The sequence below is a fragment of the Engystomops pustulosus genome, chromosome 10, assembly GCF_040894005.1.
Source record: "Engystomops pustulosus chromosome 10, aEngPut4.maternal, whole genome shotgun sequence".
NCBI lineage: Eukaryota > Metazoa > Chordata > Amphibia > Anura > Leptodactylidae > Engystomops > Engystomops pustulosus.
The window spans coordinates 98427018-98454745 of NC_092420.1; the positions used below are offsets into that span (position 1 = coordinate 98427018).

A 27728-nucleotide genomic window follows, 5' to 3' on the forward strand; every position below is an offset into this window, starting at 1 on the left:
GTATCTCCCTACAGAGTCTGGTTCTGGTGCTGTATCTCTGTACAGAGTCTGGTTCTGGTGCTGTATCTCTGTACAGAGTCTGGTTCTGGTGCTGTATCTCTGTACAGAGTCTGGTTCTGGTGTTGTATCTCTGTACAGAGTCTGGTTCTGGTGTTGTATCTCTGTACAGAGTCTGGTTCTGGTGTTGTATCTCCCTACAGAGTCTGGTTCTGGTGTTGTATCTCTGTACAGAGCTCGCTTCTGGTGCTGTATCTCTGTACAGAGCTCGCTTCTGGTGCTGTATCTCTGTACAGAGCTCGCTTCTGGTGCTGTATCTCTGTACAGGGCTTGGTTCTGGTGCTGCCTGTATGGACAGGGCTTGGTTCTGGTGCTGTATCTATGTACAGAGCTCGGTTCTGGTGCTGTATCTCTGTACAGAGCTCGGTTCTGGTGCTTTATCTCTGTACAGAGCTCGGTTCTGGTGCTTTATCTCTGTACAGAGCTCGGTTCTGGTGCTGTATCCCTGTACAGAGCTCGGTTCTGGTGCTGTATCCCTTTACAGAGCTCGGTTCTGGTGCTTTATCTCTGTACAGAGCTCGGTTCTGGTGCTGTGTCCCTGTACAGTGCTCGGTTCTGGTGCTGTATCCCTTTACAGAGCTCGGTTCTGGTGCTTTATCTCTGTACAGAGCTCGGTTCTGGTGCTGTATCTCTGTACAGTGCTCGGTTCTGGTGCTGCATTAGTTAATGACTTTTGGGGACACTTTGCTGTAATAACCTATAACCTGAGGGTACAGTACAGTAGACACATGACTATGCCTGGGCTCGGGTCACTTACACGCTGTTGCCGGGTCTCTGTGCTCGTGGTCGGGTCGGGCCGGACATGTCTCCCTTCTCCTCGGTCTCGGTTCGGGCAGATTCTCCTCAGCGCGTTCCCTGTCACCATAGTAACGCTGCGTCCCGCCCCTTCTAAGTTTGGCGGAAGCTCCACCCCCTCCGGGCCCCGCCCTCGCCCGCGCTTCCATTGGCTGCGCCCCCTGGCGGTCACCGCTCCGGCCGCTTCCGCCTCCATCCGGGCTCTTGCGCTGACCCGCGATGTGACCCGTCAGTTCGGCAAATATGGCGGAGGTAAGGAGGAAACTCGTCAGAACCTTCTCCCCGGTGACTGGTTACCGTGCGGTGGACATGGCGGCGGCGCGGGGCGTCCTCCTCCTCCCGGGACACGTCCGCAGCTCAGCCCCGGGCCCGGCCTCCCCTCCCGCCACTTGTTGCTTCCGCCGCCCCATCCCGCGCTCTGAAACTTCTGCCCGAGCTGCGGCTCCTGCGGCGGGGAGTGCCCGCTCCTCCCGGGGCTCCGGCCTAGCGCCCGCACCCGGCACCGCCAGAGCAGCCTGGGCGGGAAACCGCTGCCCCTCCGCCATCCCGGACCAGGGGGAGCTGACAGGACTAAGGGGAGGGGGGAAACACCTGAGACCACCCTGTGTACCCCACACCTGAGGGGGGGGGCCCTGCCACCCGGACCCGGGGAGACACCTGAGACCACCCTGTACCCCCACACCTGAGGGGGGACCTGACAGAACTGCGGGGAGGGGGGAACCGCCAAACCTGAGACCTCCCTGTGCCCCCCACACCTGAGGGCGGGACCCCCTGCCTCCCGGACCCGGGGAGACACCTGAGACCACCCTGTACCCCGACACCTGAGGGGGGGACCCCCTGCCACCCGGACCCGGGGAGACACCTGAGACCACCCTGTACCCCCACACCTGAGGGGGGGGACCCCCTGCCACCCGGACCCGGGGAGACACCTGAGACCACCCTGTACCCCCACACCTGAGGAGGGGGAACCCCTGCCACCCGGACCTGGGGGGACACCTGAGACCACCCTGTACCCCCACACCTGAGGGGGGACCCCCTGCCACCCGGACCCGGGGAGACACCTGAGACCACCCTGTACCCCCACACCTGAGGGGGGGACACCCTGCCACCCGGACCCGGGGAGACACCTGAGACCACCCTGTACCCCGACACCTGAGGGGGGGACCCCCTGCCAACCAGACCCGGGGGGACACCTGAGACCACCCTGTACCCCCACACCTGAGAGGAGGGGGACGACTCCCTGTGCCCCCCACACCTGAGAGGAGGGGGACGACTCCCTGTGCCCCCCACACCTGAGAGGAGGGGGACGTCTCCCTGTGCCCCCCACACCTGAGAGGAGGGGGACGACTCCCTGTGCCCCCCACACCTGAGAGGAGGGGGACGACTCCCTGTGCCCCCCACACCTGAGAGGAGGGGGACGACTCCCTGTGCCCCCCACACCTGAGAGGAGGGGGACGACTCCCTGTGCCCCCCACACCTGAGAGGAGGGGGACGACTCCCTGTGCCCCCCACACCTGAGAGGAGGGGGACGACTCCCTGTGCCCCCCACACCTGAGGGGGGGACCCCCTGCCACCTAGACCCGGGGACAACTGACAGAACTACGGGGAGGCGGGGACCGCCAAACCTCAGACCACCCTGTGCCCCCAGACCTAAGAGAAGGGGGGACCGCCAAACCTAAGACCACCTTGTACCCCCACACCTGAGGGGTGGGGACCCCCTGCCATCCAGACCTGAGAGGGGGGGGGGGCACCAAACCTCAGACCACCCTGTGCCCCCAGACCTAAGAGGGGGGGGACCCCCTGGCACTCAGACCTGGAAGGGGGGGGGGGCAGCACAAAACTCGAGGTGACCACCCTGTCCTCCCACAATCTAAGGGGATCCCACCCCTAACTTTAGGTTAACCACCTTTCCTAAGGGTGACAACCCTGCCCCCACAATCTGAGGGGGAACCCCAAGCCTGACTCCATGTATCATGGCTTCCATCAGCGATGAGCCTGAAGGGAAGGACCAAACCTAATGCAGCCCTCTCCGAACTCCAGTGAGACCCCTCCGGGGAAATCCGCCCAAACCTGGGAGACCTCTGCCCAAACTGCTGCCCCAGGTGACCTACACCCTTGGGGACCCTGACCCCATTGCTAAGGAGATTTTCTGACCCGGGTCATCTGAGCATGTGGAGACCTGAGCGCTCCACCTCCCTAAATATTAGGAAATTTTTGGAGCCTTTGCTTTTCCCTTGAGCCCTATGAACCCAAAGCTGAGAGAGCACCTGCCCCAAATCAGTCAGATCCAAAACCCGATCCCTGAACGCTCTGCCGGTAAATACTTCTGACCTCCTGTTCTAAATCCTGACAGAGCCCATCCACCATACTTTCCTAAACCCTGACAAACAACTGACACTAATAACTGATGCAGAGCCTATTTGCACCCCATCACACTTGAACCCTGACCTTATAACCTGCTTTATTAAATCAGTGGTACCTCCTCTAGGGGGCGTTAGTTGTGTTCTGTGGATTTGGTCATTGCTTTCCAAGATACGGGAACGTTCCTATAATATTTCTGCCCTTCAGCCTGGGGGCACGGTGATGCCCTTGTGTCCAGCTCTGGCACCGGGACATATAATTCTGCCATTACACAGACCGGAGTATATAAGGATAGGACTGAGGGATCAGCAATGTAACTGCTTCCTCTTCCCAGGGACTTGTGGACCCCTCTACGTAGGGGAAGGGCCTAAGGATGGGTCATTACGTGTTTCTAATGGCGCTGCCTGCGATAGACCCCCTGGACTGATAGCACAGGGTTAAAATAGCATTAAACTTCTACCTCCCCTTCCCTGTTCCCAATGGGGCTCATAATCTCATCAACCTACCAGTATGTTTTGGAGTGTGGTAGGAAACCGGAGGACCCAGAGGAAACCCACTCATTTTGCTTCCCAAACAGAGCTGTAGTACAGGTGACTGGTAGCTATAGGCCACACGGACCCTGCAGGAAATGTTCTTATACTTTCATTCTTGTTCCATGTGTTGGTATTGTGCCGGGTACAGGTCAGTTGTGCCCAATGTTTTGACACATTTCCTTAACCCTTCGGCGTGGGGTTTGTTGCAGGGTCCTTGGCTTACCTGTGACCCTAGGATCCTGTACTGTCATCATGTAGTCACCGTGGGACAATATTACTAGCGGTAAAGATGACTGATTTATGGAGTTTTGGTGCACAGTCTAGAAAATGAAGCAGACAGACATCTAAAGAAATGGAGAATCCCCTAAATATATTGTCCCGTAGTAAATGGATTGGGATGAAGGGCTCAGCACGACTAGGCAGGTGGGTGATAGAAACTCACAGCCAAGTGGAGGAGTCACCCGCTCAGTATAACTAGTATGTCAGTGTTGGGGAACAACGGGACCCCCACACCAACAGGAGAACCCCCACACCTGAGGCCACCCAGACCCAGGGGGACTGACCGAACTGCGGGGAGGGGGGAACCGCCAAACCTGACACCACCCTGTGCCCCCCACACCTGAGAGGGGGAACCCCCAGACCCTGCCACTCAGACTCGGGGGACTGACAGAACTGTGGGGAGGGGGGGGGCACCAAACCTCAGACCACCCTGTGCCCCCACACCTGAGAGGGGGAACCCCCAGACCCTACCACTCAGAACCGGGGGACTGACAGAACTGTGTGGAGGGGGGGGGGGCACCAAACCTCAGACCACCCTGTGCCCCCTACACCTGAGGGAGAACCCCCACACTTGAGACCACCCTGTGCCCCCAGACCTGAGGGTGGGACCACCTGCCACCCAGACCCAGGGGGACTGACCGAACTGCGGGGAGGGGGGAACCGCCAAACCAGACACCACCCTGTGCCCCCCACACCCGAGAGGGGGAACCCCCAGACCCTGCCACTCAGACCCGGGGGGACTGACAGAACTGTGGGGAGGGGAGGGGGGGGGGGGTCACCAAACCTCAGACCACCCTGTGCCCCCTACACCTGAGAGGGAGAACCCCCCACACTTGAGACCACCCTGTGCCCCCAGACCTGAGGGTGGGACCCTCTGCCACTCAGACCCGGGGGGACTGACCGAACTGCGGGGAGGGGGGAACCGCCAAACCTCACACCACCCTGTACCCCCACACCTAAGGGGGGGATCACCTGCCACCCAGAGCCAGGGGAACTGACAGAACTGTGGGGAGGGGGAACCGCCAAACCTGTGAGTAAGTGGAGGAGCCACCCGCTCAGTATAACTAGTATGTCAGCCTTGGGGAACACTTCAAAGTGCCGTCTGAATTGTTAATGCTACGTATGGGCGGGGTATAAGGACCGGCGATGCTTGAGATGCCTAAGGGAAGTCCCTGGTGACACTTACAGATAAAGTATATAAGATGTGCAGCCAACATACCGGTACATGCTGGAGAGCTGCTCAGCCGTTCAGTCAGTTACCAATGTCTTCTGTGCCTGTATGTTCGGTGTCCAGTTTATCACTTTTGAGTCAAGTTCTTGACCTCTTCCTTTTTTTTTTTTTTCCCTCCCCTTCATTATTAATAAATTGGTTGCTTAGCAAAATGTTTCGCGATATATCTATATCATCTATATCTCTTTATATAGAATTTTGAGTCCCCCCCCCCCCGACTTATCCCACCCAATGTTCTCTGCAAGTAAAGAGATTAACAAAGAAACACTTTTGTATTCATTTCTTTAATTTTAACAAAGTTTAGATTTTTTCCCTTTTGGTGGTTGTTTTTATGTCTTATGTTATTTTTCTGATGCAGGAAGTATCTCAAGGGTTTTCTACATGGGATTTCCCGTACTGACAGTATCGAGGGTCCGTTCTCTCCGCTCCTGTTCCCTATAATAAAGTTTCTTTTGTTGACGTGTTGCAGTTCTGTTAATGTTTGTTATTGGCAGGGAAAGATTTTTAACATGGTCTTATCGCTTTTTCTGTCTTTTATTTAATTATTTGTTATCTTGGTCTTTATTTTCACAGTTCTAATAAAATTATAGAACTCCAGTAAAAAGGTTTTCCAATCTGGGCATTTACATTTAATTCATTTGCCATTTGTAAACATTTCTTCAATTGGATGAAGATAATTTCTCATAAATGTAGCCATGTTGTCTCGGATACGACCACCCTGCACTCGGGCATCGGTTGCCAGACATGCGCTATTGAGTCCCGCATGACCTTCTGGCTTCAGCGATCATTACTACGGGAAGTACCAAAGTAACTCCCGGACTGAAACCTTTTGTTTCTTTCTGAAATCCCTCCATCAGAGGTGGCTGTATCCAAGGACACTGTCTTGTTTCTAAGGGACCATATCACTACATTTTATGAAAAGTTATCTTCACACAGGCAATTTTTTTTAATAACCTCTAATTGAAGAAATGTTTTTATATGTCAGATTAATGAAACTGAATGTAAATGCCCAGATGAGAGGAGAAGACCCCTTTAAGCAATGAAATGCTCCCATACAGCACGACTTGTATGAATGGGACCCCCTGCTCCCCCGTTTTGCTGTAGGTCTGTTCTTGTGATGGATGGGTAACCGAGAAGTCGCTTATTACCCCCTATGTCCCCCTGGGTTCAAATGCAATTAAATCCCTCATCTGCGCAGTCTGTATATTTTATTGTCATAGCGAGTTTCTTACGGTTTTGTGTCTCACTCCAACAACTGACAGAGAAGTTACATTGTAATACAGGCTGGAGACTGTGACAATGGGGGACATTTATCAAGTGCCAGCGTATGATACGTCAGTGTAATCCTACACTAGATTGCTGGCTGTAGAGAGGGGGCGGGGCTGCCCTATGCCGGCCCACTCCACCGCTGGCCACACCCTCTTCACAGCCCCTTGGCGTTAAGGGGAAATAATTTTGAATACCTGTAAATGTAGCGCTGTATAGAGTAATACATTTGTGCGTGAATACATCTGTAGCTTTGGATTGTGCTAAGGCATAATAACATGAAAACGACACTGTGTTCTGATGACGTTATTGGTCGGCTCAGGGGCTCATGTACATATTCATCGTTGTATAAGGAAAGCGTTTAGCGTTCGCCACGTCCTGTATAAGAGGTTATTGCCCCCTTAGTAGAGCATCCGCATTATCCAATGTTTTATGGAATTATTTGGCATATAATTATTAAAGCTTTTACATTTTTAAACACCCCCCCCCCCCCACCATTTTCCCTTCTTGTGTATGAAACCCTCCGTCCTGACTAACGCGTTCTGTTTTGTCTTTCAGCCTTCTCTTGGGAATGCAAGCCCAGGTAAACGTACATTTTATTCTTAACTACATTAGTGGCAAATAATTGAATTATTTCTCATTGTTTCCCGCGGCACATTCTGTACTCGCTCAGCGCGGCGGCTCCTACGAGATGTTATTCTTAGCCCGGCATTAATCGTTGCGGCTGTCGGGGCGTCCGCGCTTTCTCGGTGCTCCGGTGGTTCACATGTAGATCGTATGTCATCTCTTTGTTTCTATAAATAGCTGCAGTATTTATGAAGAATTAATATATTTCCCCCTCTGTATAAGAGTGATTTCTCTAATTACTTACTAGTTTCCTTATTTAAAGGGGTTGTCCGATTTTACAGAATTCATCTCACTGGTGGAAATGAACAGAGACCGGGATCGGGAATATTTTAATTCACTTGTACCCCAATACTTTGCGCCTAGGGAATAGGCCATCGGCTGGATTGTGTGTCAGTAAAATAAATATCCTCATCCGGCCTGTGCTCAGGTTGTTCATGGTTTTCTTCGGCCTCTTGCATGGTATATATGCATAGGTTTAAAGGGGTGGTCCATTTCTATTAAAAATAAATGTACTGTAAAAAAATATACTGAACTACTACATTAGCTCCTACCTCTTATGATACATACCAGATGTGAACTGTGACGCCCCATTCATCTTTTGGGACCATACAGTCCCAGTAGTAACCTATGGATGAGCAGGACCTCTGATCCAGCTAGTTACGTGGCGTTCATAGCTGCAGATAGTAACGGCTTCTCAACCTTCTTATATTTGTATCCTTTGCCTCCTTCTAAAATCAACTTTTAAAATTATGCTAATCACCCTGTGCCCCTCTGCTGTAGCTTCACAGGCTGTTACACTGTTCTCACTGCAAAACAGGAAGTTTCAGCACACCGTGGGAGGGGGCCTGTGCTCCTGCACACCCTAACTGCCTGTGAATCTGCAGAACGGAGGGGCTCTGGTAACGTCCCCAAAGAGTTCTTCAGTCTCCTTAGCATGGATACCAAATATAAGGAGAGTCCCGGTGCCTGGATCTATGAGTAATGTCCCTGGTCAGGATCAGGATGGATTCTGACGGGAGATTTCCTTTAAGCCGCTACATGTGTGTTTTCAGTGCAATAAATACTATGTATCTAGCAGTATTTTAGAAATGGAGTGTGGCCGATGCAAGCCGTGTGTTACGTAAAAGGATAAATAATATAAATCAATTCAGATGTATCTGTTGTGTTTTTTGATTTTTTTTCCCCTTTTTTTACATTTTACTTGTAAACTACTGAAACTTTCTCCTCCTGACTGAGTTTACCAGCTTTGATCTTTGTATCCAGGAGGCTCGGCTACATCCGACGACCATGAGTTTGATCCGTCGGCCGACATGCTGGTTCACGAGTTTGACGATGAGCGAACGTTGGAGGAGGAAGAGTTAATGGAAGGAGAAGTGAATTTCACCTCTGAGATTGAGCACCTGGAGCGGGTGAGGACGCTTCAGCTCTGTGTTTTATTACCTTGTATGTGCAGTTTACGGCTTTGCTGTGTTCTTATAATATGTAGTGTGATCTACAGGAATATGCCATAGGTCGCCCGGTAACCGCTCTCTGACCAAAGTCCAGACTGGAAATTTGTCTGACGATTTTTCACTCACCAGATTTTTGTTTGTGGGTTTTTATTTTCTTGATATTTTTAACAGAATTGCGCAATCTGAAATGATCAAATTATTTCCACATCGCTTCTCCGATGCCGTCTAAATATAGTCAATCTCTTTTTAACCCCTTTCTGATCAGGCCTTAATAGGCTTTAATGACCGGAGCATTTTTTTTTAACCCCTCTGTGACCGATGGGCATTGATGGGCAGGTAAATTTTTGAAGTTCTGCTAGGCGCTTCTTTGGAAAATCTTTACATATCATAATAATTTTTACTTTGTTGTTGTTTTTTTTTTTTTTTTTCCAAGACATGTGAGACTTTAACTTGATTGGATAGTTTTAATACATTTTTTTTAATAATTTGCCAATAATTGACTACTAATGTAGCTTTTTTGTAAATTTTCACATTTATTTTAATAAGAAGTAACTTTTCACTAACAAAATATGGTCTAAATATGTACAGAATTATTCCATCACCCTTTCCCAGTTTCAGATACATATGCAGAGGGTGCATGTACTTGTGCAAAGTGAAAGTCTTTACTGCAGCTCCTTCTATATTCTGCCTTCATCTGATGGGCTGGAGGGGGTGCACTTCAAACTCCTGAACCCTTGCACTTAGAAAACAATTCTGGTGTCATATTAAACCTTTAAGATGATATGAGAATTTTCTATGGATGCTTCACAGAACTGGAGACTTCCACACTTAAAGAGGACCTGTCGCCCATTAAAAAAAATCATTAGGAGCTGCTTGCTATCTCCGATGCAGCAGTGTGTTACACTGCTAGCGTTATCGGAACCCTCCAATAACGCAAGCAGACACTGCCGCGATGTACAATAGGAACATCGGACCGTGCTCAAAGCGGTGCTCTATCCCGGACCGCCCCTCTCACCCTATAGGCTGCCAGTGACTGCTGAGCTTCATGTGGCAGTCATCGCCCCTAGACCCACCCACTTATGAATATGCCCGACTGCTTACAGCGTGGTCCAGCGTGTCTGCTAGCGTTATTGGAGGGTTCCTATAACGCTAGCAGGGTAACACTGCTGCATCGGAGACGTTTCTTACCTCTGTTTGAAAAAAGTAAATAATGGAGCTTTAACCCAGTGATGGCTAACCTATGACACGCGTGTCAGTGCTGACACGCGTAGGCATTTTCACTGACACACGGCTGCCTGAGAGTTAAGTTTCATCCTACATGACCAGGTGCAGTAGCCGGGAGGCTGAGAGATTGCACTGAGCTTCCAGAACTATACCCTCCTCCTCCCCCGGGCCAGCCCCTCCCCATGTGTGAGCTGTGCCTAGTGTCTCCACTCAGCACAGGTATCAGCATGGGGCACAGCAGGAGAGCTGACCCGGCCATACACCCAGGAGGCTCCTCTGCAGCTCCTGATAGTTGTGGTGGGGGGAGGATGGCAGCACAGTCAGAGGTCACATCGCTGCTGCTTTGTGTGATGACCCAGCAGCTGCCACCTCTACACTGACCATCTCCACAACAGGGGCAAGGGAGGACAACCACTCTCATCATACATGCAAGATATCATACAGTGAGTAATGTCAGTGACTGTATGATAGAAGACAGTCATCAGGGCTTGTGTGTCAGACAGCGGCGCCTGAGCCCTCGCTATAACCTATGAACTTTCATGACTTAAAGGTTGCAGGTTACTAAGCATTTCCACACCTGTCTGATTGTAACCGATCTAGTACAATGTGCGATTTGCACATAGTAATAGATGATTGGGAAAATCCCCATATACTGCCATACTGTAGGATCAATCAGACAACCTACAGTTAAAGTACCCTAGAAGTTAAATAGTATACATATTTGTTATTTAAACTATAAATATCAAAAAATTATGTTTTTTTGTCAAGGTGACACACCACCCGAGTTATGCTCGGTTTTTTGTCGAATTTTGACACACCAGGCTCAAAAGGTTGCCCATCACTGCTTTAACCTATCAATTAAAAATCCCATCTACATCAATGTAAATTTTATGTCTTTGTTATGTTCCGTGTAGGCAGGGATCCGGCATCCGTGCGTTTTTTTGGACAGAAAAAATGATGGAGACTGACATAGTTTTCCTCCATTTGAAAAAGACGCATGGATAACGGATCCGGCCAAACTGACCGTAACGGACGACATAACATTTACATTGAAATCAATGGGATTTTTATATTGTTACATTAATGCTCCGTTCTTAAGGTTTTTTTAACCAGGTAAGGAACAGTTTTGTGAAATGAGCCCTTTTTAGTACAAATTTACGGATGGATATTTCTGGTTCTTTGAGGCCTCTATACACAATCCATATATCGTACCAAAGGGGAGATTTTCCTGTTTAATATGACATCAAAATTGTGTCTCTCGGTTCAGGAGATATTTGAAGTTGGTCACTGTCATGACGTTTGTAAATGTCCTTTCTGCACGGGGCACGAGCATGGAGGATGTATATAGCCGTGTGGCAGTCATGAAGGGGTTAATGAATTTGCCACAACTTCCTTTTTTTTGTGCAATACTGTAAAATTTTAACTTTTTTTCTTTTTAAAGCAAAGGGACCTTTAGTTTTTTTGGGTGGTCAAAGTTACAAATGATTGGAGAGAGAAAATGTTCTCTTTGTAATGTATAGTAGATTTTGTCTGTTTTCTAAATGACTATTGAGATTTAATGCTCTAGTGCAGCGGTTCTCAACCTGTGGGTCGCGACCCCGGCAGGGGTCGAATGACCAAAACACAGGGGTCGCCTAAAGCCATCGGAGCCACAATTTTATTGCATTTTTTGGGACAAATACAATATTCTTGTACATGGTTTGGGGTCACTGCAACATGAGGAACTGTATTGTGGGGTAACAGCATTAGAAAGGTTGAGAGCCACTGCTCTAGTGCGTGACAGTCGTTTTGATTTATAATATGTATAGTCTGGGGCAAGCGGGACAATTATGGAAATGTTTTTTTTATCGTGTAGTGTAGACAAGGCTTGCTGTCTAGATTACAAATATGCATGTGCTGGATAGAAGCACATGGGTTTTTATTATCCTTTGTCTAAAAGTGGAGGTGAATTTAAAGGGAACCTGTCACCAGGGACCTCATTGTCACTACAGACAGGTTGCAGAAGCCCCTCACACCTGCAGTGCACAGATGTCTTCCTGCCTTGTCTAAGCATTTGCATTACAATATAATTGTGTGTTATAACTTACTCTTGCATCCTGACAGAATCCTGGGGTAGTCACAGGGGCTGGGCTTTGGTTTGGATGCATTTCAAAAAACATGTGACTCCAATCGGGCAATGTGTTCCTCCAATGCTTATGCTATTTGTACATTGTCCTAATTAAAAATAAACCTAACTTCTTATAAGTGTTTATTATGTGATCACAGGAAAGTGAAATGCCCATTCACGAATTACTGAGGCTCTATGGCTATGGCAGCACCGTACCTATGCCTGGAGAAGATGAAGAGGAAGAAGAAGAGGAAGAGGAGGAGGAAGAAGAGGAAGAAAATGACGGGAACAGTGGCTGCAGTGGGGAGAATAAGGTGCCTGGATACAAAATCTTATTTTAGGGGGACAAACATTAACCAAAGTAAATAAAAAGTGATGGTTACATGTTCTCATTTATCAGGCTGCGTTCACATGTGATGTTTACATTGCATTTTGAAGCACAATACAACAGAAATGTTAACAGCAATTAGGACAAATCTCCTCTTCTCAGCTGTTGTATTGTTTCAAAACTCAATGTAAACTCCACGTGTGAACGCGGCCTCAATCCCACTCAAGAGTCCAAGAACAGCGTTAATAACCATTGACTATATTTTCTTCCCTCCAGGATGAAGCTGTGAAAGATTCTTCCGGTCAGGAAGATGAGACTCATTCCTCCAATGATGACCCCGCGCCATCAGTTACTCAAGACGCGCAAGAAGTTATCCGTCCTAGACGCTGCAAGTATTTTGATGCAAGTCAGTAACTTGTTTTTTGGCCTTTTCACTATTTTAAAATAGTGCAAAATGCCTTTTTAACCCCTTAACGGAAACCTACCACTTGATCCCGGCCGTATGACCTCCTCACACCACCCTCTGGGCTCTGTACCACTGACCCCAGGACATATTTTGTTTAGGGATAAAACTGATTGTTTAAGCAAAAAAAGGATTCTATGCTATAATCTATAGAAATGAGGCTTCGGCGCTTCACTTGCGTTACCCTGGCAATTCCGTGCACGTCTCCAACTTTGTTGTGTTCCTCCTCCTTGGACCGAGAGCTGGTGACGTCACTCGGCTCTCGGCACTTCTCGCGCATGCGCAGTCAGTGAATCTTGCACAGCCGGTGACACATTGCAGCTGTGCGAGATTCGCTGCCTGCACATGCACGAGGAGAGCCGAGTGACGTCACCGCCTCTCGGTCCAAGGAGGAGGAATGCAACAAAGTTGCAGTGCATGATTAAATACCAGAGGTGCGCGGAATTGCCAGACGTAATTGGTGATGTAAGTGAAACGCCGAAGCCTCATTTGTATACATTATAGAATCCTATTTTTGCCTAGACTATCGTTTTTGTCCCTAAACAAAATGGGGCAGATTTATCAAGCAGTCTGAAAGTCAGAATATTTCCAGTTGCCCGTGGCAACCAATCACAGCTCAGCTTTCATTTCACCAGTGCTCATGAATATTTTAAAGGGGAGCTGTGATTGGTTGCCATGGGCAACTGGAAATATTCTGACTTTCAGACTGCTTGATAAATCTGCCCCAATATGTCCTGGGATCAGTGGCAAAGAGCCCTAGAGGGTGGGGTGAGGAGGTCATACGGCCGGGATCAAGTGGTAGGTTTCCTTTAACGACTTGGCCCTTTTTAGTTTTTTTCCCTGTACAGAGCTGTGCGAGGGCTTGTTTTCTGTGTAACAAATTACAATTAATAGTTGCCGGTATTTATTATTAAATACATTTTAATACTCGCCCTCCGGTGCCCGGATCCACCGGCGGCGGCTCCCGAAGTTCAGCACATTAAATAAATAAACTTAGTTCTCACCTTCCGGCGATACTCGCCCCCGATCCCCGGCGGCGGCTGTCTTCTTTCTTCTTTTGCCGACGGAGTCGTGTCCATGCGATCTCCCCGCCGGCGCTTACTATGATGCAGCGGTGTGACGTCATCAGCGGCGACGCCGCCGCATCATAGTGAGCGCTGGCGGGGAGATCGCATGGATGCGACTCCGCCGTCAAGATTCGAAGAAAGAAGCCGCTGCCGGGGATCGAGGGCCACCGTTGAGGATCGGGGGTGAGTATCGCCGGAAGGTGAGAATTAAGTTTATTTTTTTAAATGTGCTCAACATACAGGGGGGCAGGCTGGCTGTATACATGAGGGGGCAGGCTGGCTGTATACATGAGGGGGCAGGCTGGCTGTATACATGAGGGGGCAGGCTGGCTGTATACATGAGGGGGCAGGCTGGCTGTATACTACACTCTTGGCTTATACTCGAGTCAATAGGTTTTCCCAGTTTTTGGTGGTAAAATTAGGGGTCTCGGCTTATACTCGGGTCGGCTTACACTCGAGTATATACAGTATTATTTTTACTATATTTCAGAACCTCGAGTACTTTTTAACCCTAGGTTGTCCGATTGATCCTACCATATACTGCCATACTACAGTATGGCAGTATATGGGAATTTTCCTCCTCATACATTACAATGTGCAAATCGCACGTTGTAATGAATGTGTTAAAATGACACAGCCTCAGGTCTTCCATGACATCACAGGGAGCGAAGCTTTGCAAAGAAAAACGGACAGCATATGGATGACATCCATATGTGTTCTGTTTTTTTTCCTCATTTGTTGCTAGGCAACCCATAATGCAAGGCAAAAAGTAATTAGAAAATCATCCATTTTTTTTTTTATTTAATTTTTTTAAGGGTGACCTCCAGATGTGGATACAATAAGCCCTGCACACAGACATTACAAGTCTGCATTTTTTTTAGCATGCGCACTGGACAGGCCCATCTGAATGAGGCGTTAAAGGGACACATCATTCACCTGGTCGCGTTATTTTATCAATCATTGGTGGTGTCGACAGTTTCATATCCACTTCCAGGATGTCAGATGTTGTGTGTTTTTTTTTTTTTTTTTGTTTTGTTTTTTTTTTGTAACAAATAAGCTTTAAAAAATGATTCTAGCAGATTAAATTTATATATAATTATTTTTAAATACAGATAATGAAATTGAAGAAGAATCCGAGGATGATGAAGATTATATTCCTTCTGAAGACTGGAAAAAGGTAAATCATTGAAATAACTAATTTCCATGTGTAGACTATTAGATGTGTGATGGGTGGATGTTTGGGACCTTTTAGCTTATCAGGAAAATAAGTGACAAGGTGAAGAGTTTTAAACTGTTGTCACTGTCCCTTTACCCTGCTTAGCTTTGTAAGTACAGGCGGTCCACTACTGTAGCTTTTCGACTTACAGACGACCCCTAGTTACAAACGGACCTCTGGATTTTGGTAATTTTCTGTACTTCAGTCCCAGGCTACAATAAACAGCCATAACAGTTATCACAGGTGTCAGTAATTAAGATTTATTGTTAACCCTGGTTCTTTTGACAATCCAACATTTTAAAAATCCAATTGTCACAAAGAACAAAAAAAGTTTGGCTGGGGTTACAATGATAAAGTAATAAAGTATACAGTTCCGACTTGCATACAAATTCAACTTAAGAACAAACCTAAAGAACCTATTACACACATTCTGATGCATTAACTACATTTGTGTTCTTTTATTTCCTTTAGGAGATTATGGTGGGGTCAATGTTTCAAGCTGAAATTCCTGTTGGAATGTGTAGATACAAAGATGCTGATAAAGGTGAGTTTCTGACCTGGGAAATACACTAAATGAGGCGGAAATACATTAAGACGACAAATTATTTTCTAGATTATGAATAATTAATTTTGCTAAATAACACGACATGTGTGTACAGAACTTGTGTATTCATGCATATATTATTCCGTAACTTACAATTCTGTTATTTTAACCATCTTTTAGTAGTTTGGTAACATTGTGTGACCTTAGCTCTGGTTCACCAGTTCTGATCATGCCACTTGCCTATGGGGCCTGCCTTTTGCCTCCTCAGCTTCTGTAAGATGTATATTAATATCAGATATGTGTCGCTTTACATCTGACTTCATTTTCATTGCAGTGTATGAGAATGACGACCAATTGCTGTGGAATCCAGATTTTGTAGTGGAGGAAAGAGTGATTGATTTTCTCAATGAAGCCTCAAGAAGAACTGGGGAGGAGAAGGGCCTGGAGGCGATCCCTGAGGGAGCACACATAAAGGACAATGAGCAGGTGTGGTTTTTTGTTTTATATAATGTATTTAGTCTGCTGACATATTTATAGGTTCATCTGAAAATGATGTATATTTCTTAGTATTCCCCTAGTTCTACCAGAATAAATGTATTGGTGGACGTTTAACTGTCCCAAATCCACACAAAGCATTTAGAGAAGGTCCCTCCCCCCATAAATTTGTGCCAGACTGTCCTAAATCCCTTTTCGGCGTGTGACCTCAAACTGTACATCAAATGTCTGTTAAGGATGTACACAGCGGGTGTTAGATGCATTATGCAGCTGGCATCGATCGCGGGTGTTAACCCCTTACATGCTGCCATCTTAAGTGGCGGCACTTAAATGCTGGTGGTGCCCCGCTGACGTCATAGGTGGGCATCGCCAGGTTGCTATGACAGCTACAACCCTAATGTATGGTTCCGTAGCAGGATCTGTAAAGGAACCTGCTGTCCGCTGCCTCTACAGGTCATGTGAATTTACAATATACTGCAATACTGTAGTATTGCAGTATATTGTTTAAGTGATAAGACCCTCTAGGGTTAAAGCACCCTAGGGGATTGAGAAATACAGTAAAAAAAAATTAAAAGTGATAAAAACCCTAACAGTTCAAATCACCCTCCCATTTCCCTAGAACTTATATTAAAATAAATGATAAAAATCATAAACCTGTTAGATCGGGCATTTTGGAATATCTATCAATATATCATATACAGGCGGTCCCCTACTTAAGAACACTCGACTTACAGACGACCCCTAGTTACAAACGGACCTCTGGATATTGGTAATTTCCTGTACTTTAGTCCTAGGCTACAATGATCAGCTGTAACAGTTATCACAGGCGTCTGTAATGAAGCTTTAGTGTTAATCCTGATTCTTATGACAACCCAACATTTTTAAAATCCAATTGTCACAGAGGCCAAAAAACGTTCTGTCTGGGATAACAATAATAAAATATACAGTTCCGACTTGCATACAAACTCAACTTAAGAACAAACCTACAGACCCTATCTTGTATGTAACCCGGGGACTGCCTGTATTGTCATAACTCTGTCCGGAGTGTGAGACGCTGCACCCCCCTTGTTTTTGGGATTTCTAACGCTCTGCTGCTGTGGACTTTTTTGCCAATGTATAAAAACTGTTATTGGCAGGGGGTGAATCCTGTAGCAGAAAATAGCACCAATATGTCCTAAACGCTTTTTCTGGAACATGTTTCTTTTGCAACATATAAAAAATTTCATAGAAAGTGATCAAAAGGTCGTATAGTCCCCAAAATGACGCCTCACACAGCTCCATTAGTAAGAAAGTTATTAGCATCAGAATAGGGCAAAATGAAGACTTTAAAAATTAAAGCCCTTTGTACAAAAATAAACCTACTGAAGCCAAATAAAACCTTTTGTAAGTTTCCCTGTAATCGCACAGACAGAGAAAATGAAATACTGCCACTAACACGTACAATTGGTTACGCAGAAAACAAGCCCTTAAAGGGATATTCCCACGCAGACAAGTTTCAGTTCTCCTGAGTCTATATGGATAACAGAATTACACATTCTCGAATTCTTTTTTTATTAACAAAAATACAGCATTTCAAAGTCCTGCTGTACACAATTTCAGTTTCCCATAGAACTTTTGACATTGGGTCGGGTGGCCGCCATCTTCGATTTTTGTGTGAGATCGTGCAGATGAGATTTCTGTGTCCCTCACTGATTGCTTCCTGCCAGGAGATCGTGAGCAGAGAGGAAGGCTACAAACTACAAGGAGATAAGTGATCCAGGGGAAGGGGGAGGCAGGCACATGTCTGTGAGATGTAGCAGAGCTCACAGTGTAATAGTGTAATGGTCTGTCAGCCTTTGTGTAATCATCTTGCGCATCAAAGTGTATATATACTTTGTACCCTGATAATCTAACCACATTGTCACCCCAAAAAACGAAATGGATTATGTGTTTTTTTTTTTGTTTTTTTTTTTTTTTTTTTAGAGAGGCCCCGCCCACACCCTCAGATTTTGCACTGAGCAGTCTAGGGAGTGATAGGAGCTAAAACAGCAATAACAATGAGTAAAATTGTAAAAAAAAAATTATCTTTATTGTGTTAACATCACTAGGGGATTGAAATGTGAGAATTTTCTTTTGTGGAAAACCCCCTTTAATAAGGCTCTCTGCATGAATAAAAATGAAGTTAAGGATTTTTAAAGGAGACAAGCAAAAAATGGAAACACAAACTTGCAAAAGGGCGTTGGCAGGAAGGGGTTAAAAGGTCCCTAACCAATACCACACAAATTGTGAATATGACTTGCATGTTGTCAATATGTGCAGATCCTATCACTAGGATACATTTTCCAAATAATCGTTCTAAACTAGTCCTCTCTACCTTTCAGGCCCTCTATGAGTTGGTGAAATGCAATTTTGACACAGAAGAAGCTTTAAGAAGACTGAGGTTTAATGTGAAAGCAGCACGTGGTAAGCGAGTTATCCTTTACTAAGAGCGGCTCTGTGACTATTGCCATATGTAACGGTTACCAATCTCATTGGAACAGTATCCAATCCCCATGAGTGTAACTTCACTAGATAATTGGAACCTATAGAGCTTAGTATCAACAATCGTGTTATTATGTTGTGTGTTTCATCTGGCAAAGGATTAAAGCAACATCGAGCTACGAGTCTGAAACACGGATACAGTATTATTGGTTTTTGATTTTGTAAACAGAACCTCACTTAGGCAATAAGGTCCAAAATCAAGAGACAGATAATTTAAGTAAGAACCTAAGTCAGCCAAGCGCATTTAACCCCTTAATAACCGTTGTATTGGGTTATTACGACGGCCATTAAGGGTGCTTCTTCTGATGCGTTGCCTTTCTACATCGGTGTGTCGGAAGATTAAGGCTCATGACGACTTGCTAGTACCGGGGGCGGACTGTGTCATTACAGCCCAGACCCGGCACTAGCACCTGGGACCAGATCCGGGTGTTTAACCCCTGGTGTGTAAGGCCTGTTCCACACTTGCGAGTGTGATGCGATGAACTCGCATCACACTCGCAACGCATGCTGCCAGGAACGCAACGCCCAAACGCTGCACCGCGGGAGTGAACTCAGCATGTCAGTTCACTCCCGCGGTGCAGCGTTCGGGCCGTGCGTTCCCAGGAGCATGCGTTGCGAGTGTGATGCGAGTTCATCGCATCACACTCGCAAGTGTGGAACGGGCCTAAGTGTAACCTTTGTGGCTTTAACCCCCTGGTTTGTTCCGATCCTGCCTTCCTCTGCACGCCGGGTTCTGTCTCCTACCCAGAACCAGCTGTAACTAACTGAGCATGCTCAGTTACTTACAATATACACTACAATACATGTGTATGCATTTGGTATCACCGTGTTGGTGTAAAAAAAAAAAAAAAAACTTCCAGTAATTTACAATTTTTCATCAAATACCTCACAGAAAATGTTCTAAAAAGCTATCAAAAAAGTTGCGCGCACTAAAATGATACTACTGAAAAGAACAACTCTTTTTGCAAAAAATTAGCCCTCTACCAGATCTGTCAACAGAAAAATACAGAAGTTGTCGATACAAACAAAAAGTGATTTTCTCCAGTATTGGTTTTGCTCAGTAAAATTGAGCAAAGATAAGAAAAACTCTATTTTCTGGTTCATTACAATTACAGTAATGTCTTATTAGATACAGATAAAATATTATTTTTATGAAATGGCAAACGGGGAAAAAAGTGCTAAAAATCCAAAATAAAAATTGATTTTGTTTTGTGTCCCCCTTGAAATGGTTAATACAATCTTGTGAATAAGCGATAGACCCCCCCCCCCCCCCAAATTAATTATCTATAAATTGCATTTCACACCGCAAATAATAAGTCTCAAATGTTCTCCTTACCAAAAAAAATACAAATTTTATACTCGGTACAATGTGACAATACAAATCTGCTGTGAATGGTGCGTCTTCCATTCCATGCCCGGCCGTGCACCCATACAGCAGTCACCACCACATATAGGGTATCGGTACTCAGGAGAAATTGGGCATCAAAATCTACAGAGCCTTTCATCATTTTAATTCATTGTGAAAGTGTCATTTTTGGCCTAAATGAATGTATTTTCCACCAAATAATTTAAGTTTCTAAATTTGCACTTTTATTTTGCTTCAACCCATGTGAAACACTTAAAGGGTTAATGGACTTAATAGACGTTTTACACACGTAGGGGTGTGTAGTTTCTATAGTGGGGTAACTTATGGGGTTCTAGTATCATTTAGGCCTTTTTAAAGTCACTTGAAAGCTGAGTTGTCCCTAAAAGCAATAGCTCCTAAAGTTCTAGGCCTCATCACCTTCTAGAAAAATAAGAATACTTAAAAAAAAAAAAACATGTCATCATGAAGCAGACATTCTAGAAATATTCGTTATTAAAAAAATTTCGGTAGTTTAAAGGGAACCTGTCACCAGGGACCTCATTTTCACCATCAACAGGTTTCAGCAGCCCGTGACAGCTGCAGTGCAAAAATGCCCCTCTGTCATTTCTAAGCATTTGCATCACAATATAATATAACCTACCTTGCACCCTCTGTGTAGTCCCAGTGGTTGGTTTTTGGTTTGGATGCATTTCAAAAAACATGTGACTTGTCTGTGCTGCTCACTCCTCAGCTCTCAGCCCCCGCCTTTGTGCTCCTGTACAGCTCCTCCCTCCTGCTCATTCACAGAGCTCACAGCCTTGAGAGCTGACATGAGTGGGAGAGGGAGGAGCTGTACAGGAGCACAAACGTGGGGGCTGAGAGCTGAGGAGTCTGACAAGTCACATGTTTTTTGAAATGCATCCAAACCAAAGCCCAACCCCAGGGACTACACAGAGGATTCTGTCACGGTGCAAGGTAATTTATAACACACAATTTTATTGTAATGCAAATGCTTAGAAAAGGCAGATGTGCACTGCAGGTGTAATGAGCTTCTACAACCTGTCTTCAGTGAAAAATGAGGTCCCTGATGACAGGTTCCCTTTAACTATCTGTCTGGAAAGCAGAACATTTCAAACTTTGGAAAAATTCTTCATTTTCAAACTTTTGCCAAATTTTAAGAACGAAACGCAAAGCATATCACTTAAATTTTACTAATAACATGAAGTACAATCTCAAACTCACCTGGAAATGTTAAAGCTTCCGAAGTTAAAACCAATTATCGTGACACATGTCAGATTCTAAAAAATAGTCTGGTCGGTGATAAGGGGTTAAAGAGTTTGTCTGCAGTTTCAACTTAAAATGTCTCAGTTGTGACCAGTTTACATTTTTGTACCTGGTATTGTGAGGCACAACCACATGTGACACCTGTTGGTGCGTGTCCACTCCTGGTTTTGGCTCAAATTTGGCTTCTATTAAGCTGCTGCTCCGTGGCCAGAGGTCTGGTGGTCCCTGCATGTTCCTTGCTTGATAATGTGCATGTGGTCGCTGCAGTATTGCTTGTATCTATGGCGTGTGAACTATGAGGCCAGGAAGTAATTTTGTTTGTTTGAAATAAAGTCAACGGCAGGAGGAACAATATGTAACGTTTATGATTAATGATTCTTGTCAATAGCATTTGGTTTAGAATATCTCTTCTAGGAAACCTTATAGGGGAATGTATGACATTTTTTTGTTTTCTTCCCCCGCAGAAGAGCTTTCCGTGTGGACTGAAGAAGAATGTCGAAACTTTGAACAAGGTCTAAAAGCATACGGGAAAGATTTCCACTTGATACAAGCAAACAAGGTAGTAATGCGTTCATGCTCAATACATACGGGAAGAATATATTTTATTTAAAATGCTATGCCATTTAATAACAACATTGCAGACACGTTGTTATTAAAGTAATCACACCAAAGACCCTTAGGGTACATTCACATGGCCGTCTGGGGGATGTATACGCGGTTGCATATACGTCCCCATAGACGGTGTTGGCGGCCCGGTGATGGTACTGTGCCACCGTTCCGCGCCGCACACGGGGAAAAGATGGAGCATGCTCTATCTTTCCCCGTGTGTGCGACCATGCTGTTCTCTATGGGGGATGGGAGGGGGGGGGGAGTGGTCACCTATTCTCCAGTGCACAGCTGTGTGAATGTGCCCTTACAGCTGACATCTGTATCCCTTTATATAGTGCACACAGACTAGGCAGCGCTGCACAGAGTTGATACTAGTTTATACTAGAGGTCTTAGACATTCACTCATTCATGTTGTTGCTTTCATTTATTGCATAGGTGAGAACGCGATCGGTCGGAGAGTGCGTTGCTTTTTACTACATGTGGAAGAAGTCGGAGCGATACGACTTCTTTGCTCAACAAACAAGATTCGGCAAAAAGAAATACAACCTGCACCCTGGTGTAACGTGAGTACCCGCTGTGTGTAGGATATTTAAGTCATAGTTGTAAATACTTCAGGGGAAAACTATTCACTATATTCACTCTATCTATGCAGGGATTATATGGACCGGCTACTGGATGAGAGTGAAAGTGCCGCATCAAGCCGAGCTCCGTCCCCTCCGCCTACTACCTCTAACAGTAGCACCAGCCAGTCTGAGAAGGATGACAGCGCAGCTGCCAACACTAACCAGAATGGTAAAAAGAAATTCATCATTGGAAGAATTGTGGTCCAAAAAATTGTCCTTATGACCCTGTCATGTGAACAAAGCTTAAATCACCATATTGGGTGGGCTCTGATGTGGCCACACACATTGCGACCAGATCACAGTCCCCATAGAGATTTATTACACCCAATCACAGTGGGGTGAGCAGAGTGTCTCTCCGCACTGTGACCAAGCTTGGCGGCCATGCCGTGGAAGGTTAAGCAGGTCCTATTCCTGTTGGTATTTCGGTGAAGCCCCTTCCATATCCACCCAGTCACGTGCTTTGCCCATGTGGCTGTGTGCATGAGGCCTTTGATATTGCATTAGGCTGTGGAGGTCTAGATCTGCAAATTACCATAACGTAGGACAGGACAAGTGAGTCTACGTTTATTCCACATGTTGCAAAAATATTGCAAATGTGCTCTGACCTTCCAAATGTGCAGGATGCTAATTTGTTCTAGTAATTGCAATTTACTGTCAAACTCCATTATGTGTGGCCTTACCCTAGTAGGGGGAAGCGCCGCTATAACTTTATCAGTAGTTCTTATTGCGGCTACACGGCCTCTGATTAGTTATTGGTGTTTTCTCCTACTGTTGGCACATTATCGTCTCTGATTTTAGCGTGTGATTTTTTTAGGTGTTACTGTTAATGGTCCCTCAGAGGTTTCCACTTATAAAGAAGAAGTCGCCACGGGAGTCGGACACCAAAATGGCCCAAGTAGCGGAGAACCATCTTCAAACGAGACTGACACCAATGGCTACAACCGTGACGCTTTATCCAGTGATTCCAGATTGAGCCTCGCTAACAGCCGCGACAAAGAGCTGGACGACACCAATGAACGATCCGCAAAGAGACGGCGGATTGACAGCCCCGGAAAAGACAGTCCTGGATCGTCAGAAATCTCTCAGGAAATATGTTCACATGGAGAGGTCTAAGGATAATACGTTCCTTTCCCCACCCGACCATCAATGATTGAGACATTTTTGAAGTATGTTTCTAGGGGTCTTGAAATTTCAGGGTTCAGTTGGTTACTTAAGTTTTATTTTAATGTATATTTTTTCCTTTGTCGTTTTCTTTTTTTTTAATCCTGAAAAACGTTTTAGCCACAACGTTTTGGGATTTTTACAAAAATTTTTTTTTTTTATGAAACATGATGGAAGGACCTTCAGAATGTATTCTTATACCACAACCTAGGTGTGAATAGTTGCTGGTAACCTAATATTTTACATTTTGTGCATTATTTGGAAAGATTTTTTTTTTTTTCTTTCTCTTTTGGATGTGAAATTGCTAAAAAAAAGAAAAAAAAAAACAAAGGTGGACCCCGAAAGTCGTAGGCACCAATTTTTATAGGTAGAAGTTAAGAGTAAACCAAATAAGGTTTGTGTATGTAAATTATTGACATCAATGATGTCTTTTTCTATTTCTATCTGGGCTGAAAAAAAGATACGTGGTGTATTTTTCCAGATTTCTTCGTAGCCTTTGAGAGATTTTTACAGTAACTATGTTTTGAATGAACTGTCCTTTTCTTAAACAAAGCTTGTATAATTTTCTTAACTTGTACAGTTGATAAACTTTTATTATGAGAAATTAATATTCTGGAAACTATGGATTTTTTTTTTTTGTTTTTTTTTTCTTTGCAAAAGAAACTTCTTTTTGATCCTCGTCCCTTCTGTTTTATTGCTGATATGTTCATGTTGCAGGTTATTCATGAAATACTCCATGTGTAATATGACTTGTTAAGGGCCATGTAACATGTATGTTGCCTTATGTACAGGTACAATTAACATCCACGTGTATATATGCAAATATTCTAAGACTTGTGAGCATGAAGTTGCCTTTTGAGATCTATCTAGACCCTTGGTAGTTGGACTTACCAGAGCTGCCATGGGATCCTTCTAATGAGAAAACTTGTAGTACAATAAGATCCTTATTGTTATTATTATTACAAATTATTGTATACCGTTATAGTATAGCAGAATGAGGTCCTTGCCCGGGGACTAATGGAACGGCAGGAGTTTGGGCTCTTGGTTTGATATTTTTAAATGATGCGACAATAATTAATAAGTCGCTTAAAACCAAAATAAAAACTGCAAAGTAATTATTAGCATTGCAGTTTTAGAATTTGGAGCAGGTCCGATGCAAAGCGCAGCATACGGTAGATTTCAACCTTCGCACGAAATCCAGGCCACCATTGCCTCATTTTCCGTCACATCGCTATGTTTTGAGTTACAAGACCTCACTGGTGATATAGCAGGGAATATCTGTAGCTAGTTGACATTTTTGGGGGGGTTATTTATTAAATCAGTGTAAGGATTCATTCACATGACCGGGGACATATATAGGCTCCCAGTGGCGGTACGGTACCCAATACGTGAGGCACCGTACACAGGGAAAAGATGGAACTTGTTCTAGTTTTCTCAGTTTGCATGGCCTTGCATCCCAATGGAGAGGGGAGGGGTGAGCGCTGCGCTCCTCTTCTGTGCATGTCCCATATGCCCGCATACGTTTGTGAGAAAGCAGCCTTAGGTTACATTCACACTGAGTAAGACGACTCCAGCTCATGGCATTATAATTTTGCATGATGCCATGAATTGAGGCACTAGTCCCATAAGTAGGCAGTCGGTTTCCTTGACTGGTCTTGCCCTGGTGAAACCAACCTAACCATAAAGATGGTTTCTAGCATCTAATGAAAGCTCAGATTTTATTTCAACTACTACTTCTAGAAAAATAGAAATGTCCTTTTGATGCTCTTTAGAAATGAGACCTATTATAATGTGCTTTTAATTGCCAGCCCTAATGCATAACCAAAAAAATACTGTATGTACTCGAGTATAAGCCGAGTCTTTCAGCACAAAATCTGTGCTCAAAAACCCTAACTCGGCTTATACTAGAGTCAACTAAAAAAATAAACTCCCCTTGCTGACGTCACCTGTAGGCCCTCTTCTGTCTCCGATGCTCTGGTGCCGCCTCAGGTACTTCTGCTCCTCCTCGGGTTCTTCTGCTCCTCCTCGGGTTCTTCTGCTCCTCCTCGGGTTCTTCTGCTCCTCCTCGGGTTCTTCTGCTCCTCCTCGGGTTCTTCTGCTCCTCCTCGGGTTCTTCTGCTCCTCTTTGTGAAGTTCCGGTCCCCTCGGGATGCCGGCGGCTCACAAACAATGACGTTGGCAAGCGGCTGACGTCATTCTGTGTGCCGCCCAAGCACGAAGACCCGAAGAGAAGCCGAAGGACCCGAGGCAGCATAGGAGACAGAGGATGTACGGGGGACGTCAGAAAGATGAGTACAGTGTTATTTTTATGTCTTTTTTTCCCTACTACAGGGGCTTGCTGGCTATATACTGTGAGGCTGTGACCAATGCATTTCCCACCCTCTGCTTATACTCAAGTCAATAGGTTTTCCCAGTTTTTTTTGTGTTGAAATTAGGGGTTTCGGCTTATACTCAAATATATACGGTAACCAAACTTAAAGCTCACAGGTTCTTCTGCTTTGCATATATACAAGTGGATGTTACAGCAACAAAAAAAAATTACTATTTCTGTTCACCTTTTTTTATAATCATATAATGGCATTTAGGGGCTTTTTCTATAAAGTTGGTTTCTACACAATGTTACCTTTTGTCATTGCCGGGGTTGTTGCACTACTATAACCCCCCTTCTTTGCATATACACTCTTAGGATACATAGACATTATGCTAAATATTAGCAGCTTCTGATCTGGCAAGTCCAACCATTAAAATGACTGCCGTGTAGTAGTAATGGTTTCTGTACATCCGTATATCATGTATATAGCGATAGGCAAGAAAGTTTGTGCAACCACTTTATAGAGAACGGCCCGTCCAATGTTCACGTTTCATTGTACCTACATCTGCATGATGATTATAGCCGGAGTTTCTATGAAGTGTAGTATCTTTCTTTCTCCCCCTCTTTCTCCAGGAATCCAATGTTAATCCAATATGAATTGTGTTTACACTTTGTACATCATGGATCATGATTAATTTCACTGCTTAATAATACGGCATCTACTGCTATACGATTTCCAGCTTGTCTTTCATGAGCGAATCGCCACACTGTGTTCTTGTATTATTGCACGAATGGCCTAAACTTTTAGAAATGTGAATTTTTTTTAATTTTGATTTGTAGCAATATTCAGGCTTGTCTTACAGGTGTCGCCCATGTTTGGCTCTGCTTTATAGTCTTAGAAGATGTGCAGCCTATGACCTGAAGATGAGAAAACGCTTCACAGAGCTGTGATCAGAACACTTGATCGGCTGGTATATATATATATATCTCCTCACTTCCCCTCCCGCACATGCATGCTCAGCCGTGCAGAGATGTATTATGTATCAGGATAGTGGGTTAAATCACTGACAGATACCTGACAACAATGCACCCCCCCCCCCCCCCCCATAGCACTTAAAAATGATCTAACCCGTCCTATTATCCCATGGGCAGCTGCTTGGGGGTGAAAACGGAGAATGAACCCTGATACAAAGTAGTCGGCCCTGACAAGTCTGATGGAGACTGGAAACTTTTAGCAACAAGTTTTTGTTAGAGCTGTCAGACTTCCCAAATGTCGTTTCAGCTGTGTAGGAGCCGAGTTACAATCCATGATCATTTAGTTTAGGGACTTTCTGGAAGTCTCTTATGGGTCTTCCCCGGATTCCCTGCTACATAATGGTAAAGTTCTGTGATATTTGGCTGCAAGGCTTTATTCACACTGCAATTGCCCACCATGCCATAGTAAGGCGAGCACACGGCAGTGCCGGGGAGAGGAGGGGGTGAGCGGCGCCCCTCTCCATAGGAATATATGGTGCACGGCGCCATATTCTGGAGAAAGATACATGTCCTCTTTCTATGGGCACCGTACCGCTCCCATACGGCGCCGTGAGGTCATTGCGATGTATGGGAGATGTATATACGGGCCCGATATGTTAATGTGAATAAAGCCCGAGAGTGGTAATGAATGTATAGTAGAAAGCTTCAGCCTCCTTGTATAGATTTGTCACCTTTCCACAGCATAACTAATAAGCTGCCGACATATTCTGCAATGATTGGGGGCTTTAAAAATTGTCTTTGTTCACATGGTGCAGTTTTGCATCTAAAAGGGAACTTGTCAGTAGCTGTGACCATG

General features: G+C 45.2%; 1 protein-coding gene across 2 annotated transcripts; it reads left to right on the top strand.

Moving 5' to 3' along the window:
- The first annotated feature begins 970 nt into the window (after positions 1 to 970).
- Positions 971 to 26627, top strand: MIER1 (MIER1 transcriptional regulator). 2 transcript variants are annotated; one of them, XM_072128693.1, is made up of 13 exons: positions 971 to 1104; positions 7081 to 7105; positions 8413 to 8558; positions 12090 to 12245; positions 12536 to 12665; positions 14902 to 14966; positions 15477 to 15549; positions 15884 to 16035; positions 18405 to 18486; positions 21658 to 21752; positions 22238 to 22365; positions 22455 to 22594; positions 23240 to 26627. In XM_072128693.1, the coding sequence occupies exons 1-13, from the start codon at positions 1096 to 1098 to the stop codon at positions 23536 to 23538; spliced, it is 1500 nt and encodes a 499-aa protein (XP_071984794.1). In that variant the 5' UTR covers positions 971 to 1095; the 3' UTR covers positions 23539 to 26627. The 2 variants fall into 2 exon arrangements, with proteins under 2 accessions (XP_071984794.1, XP_071984795.1); XM_072128694.1 differs by having other exon boundaries at positions 12536 to 12647.
- Positions 26628 to 27728: the final 1101 nt, after the last annotated feature.

Coding starts and splice junctions, on each gene's coding strand:
- MIER1 (XM_072128693.1), top strand. Junction 8,559..12,089: donor AGATTGAGCACCTGGAGCGG/GTGAGGACGCTT, acceptor ATGTGATCACAG/GAAAGTGAAATGCCCATTCA. Junction 22,595..23,239: donor TGCCAACACTAACCAGAATG/GTAAAAAGAAAT, acceptor TGATTTTTTTAG/GTGTTACTGTTAATGGTCCC.